At 38.5% G+C, this 12,183-nt stretch overlaps 1 protein-coding gene across 3 annotated transcripts in view; it reads right to left on the bottom strand.

Moving 5' to 3' along the window:
• Nucleotides 1-261: 261 nt before the first annotated feature.
• The window catches only part of TRANK1 (tetratricopeptide repeat and ankyrin repeat containing 1), a 58,131-nt gene continuing 46,209 nt past the window's right edge, over nucleotides 262-12,183 (bottom strand). For all 3 annotated transcript variants that reach the window (XM_042472731.1, XM_042472732.1, XM_042472730.1), the window contains 6 exons: nucleotides 12,000-12,103; nucleotides 11,377-11,509; nucleotides 10,020-10,165; nucleotides 4,697-7,707; nucleotides 3,327-3,428; nucleotides 262-894 (listed from right to left, as the gene is read on the bottom strand). In XM_042472731.1, coding sequence (XP_042328665.1) covers nucleotides 779-894; nucleotides 3,327-3,428; nucleotides 4,697-7,707; nucleotides 10,020-10,165; nucleotides 11,377-11,509; nucleotides 12,000-12,103 — 3,612 coding nt within the window. In that variant the 3' untranslated portion in view covers nucleotides 262-778. The remainder of the gene's footprint in view (nucleotides 895-3,326; nucleotides 3,429-4,696; nucleotides 7,708-10,019; nucleotides 10,166-11,376; nucleotides 11,510-11,999; nucleotides 12,104-12,183) is intronic.

The raw sequence follows: 12,183 nt of genomic DNA on the forward strand, positions 1-12,183 counted from the left end.
ACAGTTGATATCAAAACAAGTTACAAAAATAGGATCAATCCTAGTCTTACCTCTGTTTCGGAGACCCAGTAAAAGTAGGCATAAGGCCTCAAAAATTCACAGTGGCTTTTCACTCGCATGAACAAATTTCCTACAAGAAAATATTTTTATGAACTTTAAAAACCCACTTTTTTGTTGTCACTTTTCCTTGCTCAGTGAATAGATAGAGAACTAATTATGTGCTTTGGAAAGCAAGGAATAGCAAATAGAGAAGATGACAACTAAAAGAAATGAGTTTATTATTTACAGATACATTCCAGTTACTAATACAATGGGTTTCAAAAATGGAATTACCATCACATTAAATGGAGGCAGAATACAAACCCAGACCTCTTCAAGCTGCAAAGTAGCTGGGAGGAGGGTGCAATCTGAAAATGAGAAGCTTGTAAAAGAATGGAGAGGACCATTACAAGCAAAAAGGGGCAGGCAAGCAAAGAGTTAAGGATGCTCCCCTGTATCCAAACCCTACCCTCTCACTTTAGTTTTCTTTCAAAAATGTGAGTTTCTCTGCCAAATATACTGTTCTGGACTGTTTCACTGCTGGGAGCTGATTATATTCAAAATCTGATTATTATTTTTTAAATAGAAACCAATGATTATGTTGGGGGGAGTGAATTTTTGCTAGTACAATTTCACATTTCAATTTTCAGCCAAATTTTTACCACTTCAATGGCAATTAAAAATAATAAAACAAAGTCCAAGTCAACAAAAAAGTTAACTTCTGTAGTTTTTTTAAAAACTATTTTCTTCTTCCTCTTTTTCTTCCCTTCTTTGAGGGCTCTTTGGGTTGCAGTTCTTCAAATGTTACCTCTTCATCTCTTACTTCACCATTCAAGTCTTTGTCAAAGTCAGACTCTAGTTTAAAATGAAAGGAGAAGAAACTCATCAAGGAAAAAAATCAAAGCCATAAGTGCAAACTACATATCAAACCCACTTTCTCGCAAATTCATTATTTGGAATGATGCAGTTGTTTGTTACATTGCAAAATCAGATCAAATCATGTCAGTAAGACTTCAAGGAAAATTAATAAACTTCACCATAATCCAAGTATATGTGTCAATCACGGCCAAGGAAGAAGAAATTGAGAAATACTACAATGGAGTCCAGGAAGAAACTGACAAAATGAAACAGGATCTCTTGTTAACCAGGGGCAACTGGAATGTGAAAGTAGGAAGCACAGAAGAATCAAAAACTGTAGGAAAATTCTGACTAGGATCAAGAAATGAAGCTAGGGAGCAACTGATAAAATTTTGTGAGGCCAAAACCAATTCATCAAAAATACCTTCTTCATACAACCTGAGAGGAGACTGTACACATGGGGTATCACCAGATGGCCAATATAAATATCAGATAGCCAACATAACTGGAAGCAGAAGATGGAGAAGATCTCGTCTTGTGTCCAAAACGAGACCAGGTGTTGACTGTGACACAGATCAAGAACTACTTATATCAAAAATTAGAATAAAGCTGATGAAGAACACAAAATCGATCATCATGACAAAACCAAATCTGAAAGTACATCTTAACAGAATTTATAGATAACGTCAGAAATAATTTTGCACTATTAAACATATATCAACCAGGAACCAAAAGAACTATGGTCAGAAGCCAGGGCATAATAAAGGAAGACTGAAAAAAGACCCTAACTGTGGTCAAAAAGAAAGAAAAGAAATAATGGATGATAGATGAAACACTTCAAGCCATAAAAGAAAGATAAGAAGCAAAAGAAAAAAAAGGTAACAGGAACAGAACCAAAACCATGAACACACCTGTTTAATGTCAATGCTCAAAGATAAAAAAGAATTACTATAATAATGAATGCTCAGAAATAGACAACAGGAACAAAAAAGGAGGAAAGGGAGACTTTTCCCACAAGATCAGTGAATTCAAAGGGAAATTCAAACCAAGGGTAGGGATGCTCTACGATCAGAATAGGAACACTTTACATGGCCAAGATGAGATAAAAAGAGGATGGAAGCAACACAGAGAAAAACTATACAAAAGAGATGAAAGGATGAATGACACATAGGAAGAAGATGAACACGAAGATGAACCACAAATTTTGGAAAGTGAACAAAAGATGATGCATTGGTGGATGTTAAGCTGTCTCTTTGCTCCATTCAGATGCTTTTAATTGCTACAGCTGCATACCTTCTTTCAAAATGGACAGCTAGGTAGTTTCACTCCCTGAATATTTTTTGCCAATGGTAACTGACAGCTCCATTACTGTAGAGCAAAGAATCCAGCCTCAATTTTAATAATGACAGATCCTCACAACTGCTGCTCCAAGATGTTTCAGCTTTGAACTTCTGTTTGTTAGCAAGGCCAGTGAGGAAAAATGAAATGGTAAGGAGCTGAATGGGAAAAGTTCAATCAAAAACAATGTGAAGCAAGACCACCATGCACAGACACAAAATATACTCTAACATTGTCTAAAGCAATAGGGGGGCAAAACCTGGCCTGTTTGATGCTACTGAGAATACAGTGGCCCCTTGCTATCTGCTGGGGTTTCGTTCCAGCCCCCCCCCCCGGTGGATAACAAAATCCGTGGCTGCTCAAGTCTCATGAAATAGATTGGCATAGTAAAATGGTGCCCTTTGTATAAAATGGCAAAATCAAGGTTTGCTTTTTGGAATGTATACATATTTTCAATATTTTTAAACTGTGGATGCTTGAATCCATGGATGAAGAATTGACGGATATGGAGGGCTGACTATATTACTCCAGAATTCCTAATTACTGACTCTGCTGGCTAAATCTGCTAGGAATTACATTCCAATTGTGTCTGGAGAGCCTCACGTTGTCCATCCTAAGTCTACGCATAGACAGCTCCAGTATTCTTAAGATCTCTGATCCTTTTGGAATTCCTTCTATCCAGCATGCCCACATTAATGCATGGCTTACAGTGAAGACCCATTTGCAGTTATACATTTGATGAGAAAAATAGTCATAAACTTTGCAAGGACACTAAGGAATTCCCTTCTTTTTGCCATGGAGACTCTCAACCTACTTGTGTTTTTCTCCGCATGCAGAAACAAGTGAATGAGCTCTCTATGTCTCTAGCAGTTGACATGGAGGAAGCATTTTGGCAAAGAAGATTTCTACTATCACAGGACAGAGGCTAAATATACAGTAGAGTATATCATAAAAACCCTACAATTGCAAACATTAATTGCATGTCCTATATTAAGTTATCTGCAAACCACAGTAATGCTCACCTCTATATAATAAAAATTTTAACAAATAATAAAAGTCCTGCATGGGGCTATGTAAACTTTGAAACATACCTTCCTCCTTTAACAAGGATGATTCCATCTTCTCCAGCCATTTCACAGCTCTCTCTACATTAGATTCCAGTTCAGAAGCCAATTTGGACATGATTTCTTCAGCTAAAGTTGAACATATGTTGATACAAGAAGTTAAAACTGATCTTATGGATACTTACTCTGAAGTAAATCCCACTGAACTTATTTGATACTTATTCCCCAAAAAGCATGTTTAGGACTGCACTCTAAGGAACAATTTAGGTGAAGACCATAATGCAGATCTTATGATTTGCATACAAACTGAAATTCACTCAGATACCACTGGATTTTATTGGAAGAAGATAGTAAGAAGGCGGAGGAGGCAAGCTGCTTCTTAATGAACTAGTTGTCTGCAAAGCAATCCTATTCAGTCTAACTAGAACATAGTCCCACAGTATTGAATGAGGTTTACTCCCAGGAAAGTAAGTGCGTAGTATACAATCAAAGCTTAACATTCTGACAGGAAAGGCCAGTGAAGTTCAAAATAGTAGGAACACTCAATATCTGCCATTAAAAATAGTCTGAAACACATTTTGGGAGGGTGGGAATGCTGGAGTAAACAAACTTTTAATATGACCTAGAGAGCCAGTGTGGTATAACGGTTTGAGTGTTGGATACGGACTCTGGAGACCAGAGTTTGATTTCCTGCCTGGCCATGAAACCTACTGGGTGACCTCAGGCAAGTTACATGCTCTCAGCCTCAAGGGAAGGCAATGGCAAACCTCCTGTGAACAAATCTTGCCAAGAAGACCCCAGGGTAAGGTCGCCTTAGGATCAACTTAAGTTGGAAACAACTTGAAGGCACACAGTAACAGCAACAAAGCACTGCTATTCCTAAAGCATGGGGAATTGTGGTTTGCAATCTGCATGCAGCCCTCAAGGACCCCTAGAACCCACCAAAAATTGCTCTTTCTTGGAAAAATATGCTGCAAACAATGTGTAAGCCTAAAATGATAACAGAAGTCCAAAGGTGTAACAAAACTGCACCTCATTCTGAGCACAAAGATGCAGGGGGAAAAATCATGAGGCAGGGGGGCACAGTGGGGGCAGGGGATACAATCAATGTACCCCCCCCCCACCCCCTGGTAATTGCTCACCCCATCTAAAACCTAATTCAAGCTCAATGATTAGGGTGGACTACTACTAAACATCATATTTGCATAGCAGACATTCCATTCAATTATCAAAATGTAGAATATAAACAGAAATGCACACACAATGTAGATAGATAAGACAGAGACAGACATATTCATTCTAATGAATTAAAGATTTCATCCTTAAATTTCTTGGTAGTAAACATAGAACTTCCTCAACTGCTGAGATAAGAGATGGAAATAGCCAACATGTCTTACCATCAATCCATGCTTTCCTCTTGTAGATATCTTCCACTGTATCAGTAATTCTCTGAATTCCTGCTTCAATTCTTCTTTGTACTAGTTTAGAATGTTCATTTGCAGTAAAATGACCTCGGATGCAGGTATTCTCCACAATTTTTTCCATGACATTATTCCCATTATTGATTAATGGTTCTATCTTGCTTCTAAAAAATTCAAAATATTTCTGGTAAGAGATGCTTTTATTTTCATGTTCAGCGAGGATGATGTGATTTTCAAATGTTTCACTAGCCACAAAGTTTTCATGCCTTTCCAGACTTTCTTCCCACTCTAGTTCTGTTTGCACTGTTTCTGTGGGCTCTTTTTCCAAGTGTTCAATCTCAGGAGGGAAGTTCACAGAACTTTGGCCAAACTTGACTCCACACAGATCACACTGCGTTTTATCAATGTCTGCTTTTTTGAAGATTCCCAACGTCATTTCCAAGGATCCTGATTTTGAGCAAGACACCCTCTTCCATCTAATGCAACAACGGACAAACAGAAAAAGATATCTCAACCTCCGCTTGGCAGAAGCTTTTTGCTGTTGCTTTTGCTGCCGTATTGATGCTATATCGTCCAATGGATCCTCTCTTTCTTCAAAATATATGTTCTTTTCAAGATCTGGCTCTGGCTCTTCCCAATATGCTGCCTGACTGACATATGCAAATCTGTCCAAGTCTGCAATCTTGTAATAAATACCTCTGACCCCTTTATTATCTCCATACCTGCTACCCCATCTCCAACAACAGTCAGCCAAAAACTCTTCGTCTCGGCAAAACAGCAGTTCCTTGAGGCCTTCAACTACTTCTTTAACATCAGAGGCTGTGCACATCAAGTCCACAATTTTAAACAACCTTTCAGGCACTTTGGAGGGGTACTCCTTTTTCATTTGTACAAGGCTTTCCCTGAGGACAGGGAAAAGGTCTGATAAAATACTTTTATACTGCCAGCCAAGCAACTGATCTGCATTCACGAACATCACTAGGCAAAGCACAACTGTGCGTTCAGCCTCTCCTGATATAAGAGAATCAGGGTCGTCAAAAGCATCTTGGAGTACATTGAACTTTTCATATTTACAAAGAACATCAGCTAAATACCTCAGATGAAATTTAAATTCCTGTATAGCTCGTTTTGTGTCCTGTGGCTTATAGTCCTGTATAATAGTAAATACCTCCTTTTGTCGTTCTCCCCTTGTGAACAAAAAATCCCAGTAGTGGAAGAGAGCAATGTAACTTTTAGGAAGGCAAAGAGTCATGCTTCTGCAGAGGCGCATGAGGACAGCACAGCCCAAAATAAACTGAAACTCTAGCAAAGTCACTGTGTTTCCTATACTTGGAATCAAGGGAATAGTGCATTTCTTTACCAAGACATTCATGAAACGGTAGAACATCCATTTACACTTCTCAGGATTTCTGTGAATGTACAGCTGATCCATGGAACCCTGCAATAGTCGAATGAAACACAAGTGGGTACTTTCAGCATTTCCAGCATATTTGTCAGGCAACAACATACCAAACCTGCCCTCAACACCTCTGTTTTGACCTCTTGGCCTCTTTTCTGGCATTGTTAGTTCTCTCTTGTAGTCATCTTCTTCTCTGTAAAGAAGCCTTTCAAACTCCTCAGGATAATGAGAAGTTAAGGCAAGGACTTGCATTGTCTTCAGCAATAAATCAGTAGATTCTCTTCTGTTTTGGGGAGTTTCGTTTTTGAACTCAGATCTTACATATTCTTTCAATACCTTTCTGCAAGAATTAGAAGTTACATAGCCACTGCTTTGAAGACTCAGGATATTTTTGCATGCCCATGGGTTTTCAGAGATCATTCTTAGGTGGAAATGTTTAGGAAAGATGGCATTTACAAGAGATCTGCATAAAGCATATTTATCAGCTGTCAACAATTCATCAATCACATTAGGTTCATGAAGCAAATCTTTTGGGAATACTTGCTTGGCTTCTAACAGTAGTCCGTTTATTGCAGCCAGATGCATTTTATGTTGAAACACAGATTTTAGCTCTGGATGTGACAACACTCTATGGAAGTCCTTACAGATTTTGTCCTCACATTTCAAGCCTGAAATGAACTTGGAACAAATACTGGGGAAGTTCAGATCAAGTAAATGGTGAACAATGGTAGTCAGCCTCTCCAACAAATGCTTATTTAGTACAGATTTCACCTCTTCTAGGCTTGCAGTGAAGTGATCACTTTTCTTCCCTCTCAGGTTTAAGCTTTCAGGAAAATATCCCAGTAAATATCCTGCTTCATTCTGAGAGATCTGGCAAATCGTCTTGTCTATCTGCACAATCCCAAAGTATTCAAAACATGACTTCACCATTTCTCTTTCAGCATTGGTGTCTGCCTTTTGGAAAGCTTTCACTAGTTTCAGAAGTGCTTCTGTTCCCTGTGATGTTAACTTTAGAAAGGCTTCACTGTCTCCTTCACAACACGCTGCTTCAAACAATGCTTCCACAGCACCTGCAATGTGATTCACACGCAAGTACATATGGAAGGCCTCCTTCAATGTACAGAAGTCTTTTCTTAGAACACCCTTCAAATAAGTTGCCTCTGCACTGCCAGACTTTTGGTTTGTTTCTTCACAAAGTATTAGGGCTTCTTCCAAGATAGCTGGTAAATTCTCCAAACTATAACAACCTAACACACCACGGCGGGCTGCAGCAAGCAAACATGATGCTCGGAAGTCCATTTGGTTAGTGAGCCTGGCTGCTTCCAACACATACCCATGCTGTTTCATCAACTTTGCAGCTTCTTCTTCTCTACCCTCCTTCTTCAAAAGGTCAGCTGCTTCACAAAAGCGTTTGTGTTCTTTCAAGAAAAAAAGCTGATCTTCAGTGTCAAGATGGGAAAGCATTTCCATCATTGCACTACTCTTGTTTGCATGCAAATATTTTGCTGCTGCTTCCAAATAAAACTGATTTGCTGTGTATGAAAGTTTGGAAACTGGCTGTTTTTCTTGTTGCAGGATTTTCTCGTATCTGAAATAAATAAATATCCATAAATGTCAATTGAGAAGTGGAAGTAGGGGTGTGATTCAACAGTTGCCAAAGAGCAGAGAAAGAGTCCATCATTTTGTATTGGGGAAAACTCATGATTTATTTTGTCAAATATGACTTTAGAGCATTAAGCATAAATGAGATCCTTGGGTCAGTACATCAGAATCACACCGGTAAGTAATATTATACGCTGTAAATACTCATATACAGTGGTGCCCCGGGATACGAAATGATCGCGTTACGAAATTTCCGGGGTACGAAAAAGTTAGATTGGAAAAAACTGTTCCGGGTTACGATGTTTTTTCGGGTTACGAAATTTATTTCGGCGCGAAATTCAAACGCAAAGCGCGGCTAGCGGCTTTCCAGCGCTAACGGAAAGCCTTTTCGGGTTGCGAAATGTATCGGGTTACGAACGGAGCGGCGGAACGAATTAATTTCGTAACCCGAGGTAGCACTGTATAAGTCTAGAATGTTTTGTCAAAAAATTGTCCCCAAAAATCCGAGTCAACTTATCCATTGATTAATTTAAATACTGTAAATAACTTTTATCAGAAAATGAACTATATCCCCTTCTCTGAGTGGCAAAAGGTGAGATATTAGTCCATCTGAAGAACCTAAAAGAATCACTGACCCCCTCTACTCTCTTGGCAGTCCTTTGAGGGGAACAGCCAAAGAACCACTGCCATTTTCCTGTCCAGGCATTCAAAAAGGCCAGGAAAAAAGGGGGGGAAGGTTATCCTTCTTTTTAGGTTCTCTCTCGCCACCCTACTCAGAGAAAAAAAGGTGATTCTTTTTTAAAATAAGAGTTAATACTGCACCTTAATTTTCATCAAAAAAAGGGAATCATCCCCTTCTCTGAGTAGCATGGTGAAAGGATGTTTTTTAATACCAGGGCATGAAAATAACAGCGGTCTCTAATTTCTACTCTTGATTTATCCACGAGTCATATCGAAATCCATATTTGTGGTTCCAAAACATGCTCTTGACTTATACTCAGGTATATATGGTACATAAATAATACAACAACATTACAGTGGACCCTATCCACTAGGGTTTGTTTCCAGGACAACCCCCCCCAACGCGGATAAGAAAATCTGTGGATGTTCAAGTCCCATTAAAAACAATGGCATGGTAAAATGATGTCCCTTATATAACATGGCAAAATGAAGGTTTGCTTTTTGGAATTTATATATTTTGGGAACATTTTCAAGCTGTGGTTAGCTGAATCAATGGAGAAAGAATCCGTGATACAGAGGCTGACTGTATTTCAGTTTCTAGAATATACAATGCCATCATGCTCATGTCTGTTTTACTATGATGTAAACCCAGAGGCAGTGGCGTCCCTGCACCTGGTGTAACCCAGTGTGGGGGTGGGAATGGGGCTTCTGGGGGCAGTGCATACTCCTTCCCTCCCTGTCGCCCCATCCTTTTCCTTATTAAGGAAAACATAAGACAGTACAGGGGAGAGGAGTGTGTATGTGGATGGCACAGGGGAGGAGCACATATGGGGACAGTGCAGAGGGGAGGGTCTGACCAAGTGTCACCCCTCTTGTGGGGTGTCACCAGGTGCAGGCCACACCACTACATACACACACATTCTGCACAGAGGGGCAAAATACAGTGTGCTTTAGGTGTGTGTGGATGGAAAACAAAAACAGAAAGAAGAGCCCAGAAATGTGACAAATTCTGGTTAAAAAATGACTTAAGGGCTTGCTTGAACCATGACAACTCCAAAACAGGCAGATAAAGTACAGACAATACAGTGGCAGTGTGCCTTAAAGATTACTGTGATTAACGCCGTGATGCTGTGCCACTGCCCATCAAGAACTGGCGTTATTTCATACTGCACATGAAAGCCTGGCAATCTTAACCTCAATACAAAGCACAGAAATTTCCCCATTCCTCTCCCACTTTTTAAAACTAATATGAATGCAATGACTTTAGTTTTTTAGTGCTCAAGATGTATAATTTGCATTCATGATCTTGCAATACCAATTTTAAAATGTGATTTTTTAAAATAAAAAATAGCACTTACAATTTGTTTATTAAACCTACATTTAGCCGAAATTGTTTTAAAATGGCTTCTGAAACAGTTATACAGCTGGCCTTCCATGTCTATGGATTCGTTATCCATGGATTCAAGCATTCACAGATTGAAAATATTTTTAAAAATATATAAATTCCAAATAGCAAATCTTGATTTTGCCATTTTATATAAGGGACACCTTTTCACTATGCCACTGTACATAATAGGACTTGAATATCCACAGTGTTTGGTATTTTAAAATACAAACCTTTCAACACATTTTGCTGCTTCTTCATACAGTTCCTCTTGGCAACACATATTAAGTGCTAAATCAAATTCTTGAATCTGATCAAAACACCTGTATGCATCCCTGTAGCACTGACCTCTTTTATAGAAATATGCAGCCTCTTTCACCTGCATAATAATAATACATTACAAATGTGTATGAGCACAGTTATTGGCAAAATAAAATAAAAAGGACAGACAACAATTCTAGTAAGCAACTGGATCATGTAAGAATAGTATTTTGCTGACTGGAAAATAAAGTGATAACTCATAAAATGTTAAGGGGTCATCAGAAGTTAAGTATCAATGCAGAAGTTTTATATCACATAATCACTGCAAAGAAAATATTAAGTGTGAGCCAGGCCTATTTTTTTAAATTACATGTAGCAAAATTCTCCTATTTCAAACAAACATACAAAATTTCAAAGAAAATACTGTTTGTACATATTTTATATCAGAATCAGGCAATTTGTGGCCCTTCCAAATGTTATTGGGTGGCAATTACAGATGTCAGTGTCTCAAACCATTGACAATGTTGAATAGAGCTGACAGAATCTGTATCCAGCAATAGCTGGAAGGTCTCATGTTCCTCATTTGTGATTTATATAGTAGCACATGCAACAACACAACAGGGTGATGGTTAGTGGGTCTTAAAACTTTCAGCACACCATCCCTTGCATTGCTTCCCAATGGCTGACTTAATTAAACTCAGCCGCATACATTCCCTGGAAGCCAATATAGTTTAGTGGTTTGAGTTTGGACTATGACTCAGGAGACCAGGGTTCAAATCCCATCTCAGCCATGTAAATCCACTGGGTGATCCTGGGCAAGCCATACTCTCTCAGCCTCAGAGGATGACAATGGCAAAACCCCTCTCAAGACACTTGCCAAGAAAATCCCACATAGGGTCATCTTAGGGTTGCTATAAGTAAGAAATGACTTAAAGGCACACAACAACAACAACAACAAAAACAACATACATTCCCCACAACCCAGCTAATCAAGTGGGCTGCCATATATGCCTAGTGACCTTATGTAAGTGTAGAAATATGAAAAACGTATATCATGAAATAAAAAATGACTGTCAAGCCAAGTAGCTACAGCTGCCATTTACAGTAGCTGTAAAGAGCCCTCCTAAATTCTCTTTTTCTAATAAATGCTGTAACAGATATCATGGATGCATTTATAATTTAGCAGAGAAAAGTGAGGTAGATTTCTAACCTACATGATTTCTCCAGTATAGGGCATCATTCAACAGATGAAACAATAGCATATCTGGCCAGTAAGATTCATGTTTCTTTTCCCTTTTTTTGGAAACAGTAGGAGGAGAGCTTATTTACCTTTCCTAATTTTTCACAAAGCTGTGCACAAAGCTGGTGTTCTTTGGCATGAAACAGGCATTTGAGAGCCAAATTTGGTTCACCATATTCTAGGTAGGTTTTTGCCAGATCCATGTATTCCATTTGCTTCTCCCTATTAAAAAGAAACAATAATCACATGTCAACCAAGTCTCAATTTTAAAATAGCCAGTTGATTGATCAGAAGTATTTCATTCCATCAGCTATTTTAAAACATTAGCTCTTTGAAAAAGAAAAGGATACTTACAGAGAAGAAATGCCATAAGCAATTGAATTCTGGCAAAGTACAACTGCTTACATGACTCAATTGCTTAGCTTTCCTTTCTGCTTATTTAGGAAGCTGAAAAAACAAAACACTAATTTTCCTCCAAAGTAAACTGATAGCACTATATGCACTATGTGCCCATTCCAGCAAAAGTTAGTTTTATCTTGTGCTATAATCCTCTGCGCATTGGACAAAACACAGATGTATGTGTTTCAGAGTAAATTTTCACAGAACTGCATACACGCTCACACAGAATTACTTTTATTACTACTGTCTGAATAAACCTATGTCCAAAAAAACTACAGATAAAAGCTTTTAAAAAAATTTAAAACCCACTTACTTGGGGCTGATTTTCTTTGACTGAACTTGAAGCACAGCATCATTTGCCAAGGCCAGTTTCTCCTTCTCAGTTGCTCCTCCCTTTTGATAGCATTTTGCAGCCACCTGAAAAAAGGATAATCACACTTACATAAGATGCTGGAGTTTACGTATATAATTAACACAGCAGACATACGACAGTGATT

This window comes from Sceloporus undulatus, chromosome 6 (assembly GCF_019175285.1).
Source record: "Sceloporus undulatus isolate JIND9_A2432 ecotype Alabama chromosome 6, SceUnd_v1.1, whole genome shotgun sequence".
Lineage (NCBI taxonomy): Eukaryota > Metazoa > Chordata > Lepidosauria > Squamata > Phrynosomatidae > Sceloporus > Sceloporus undulatus.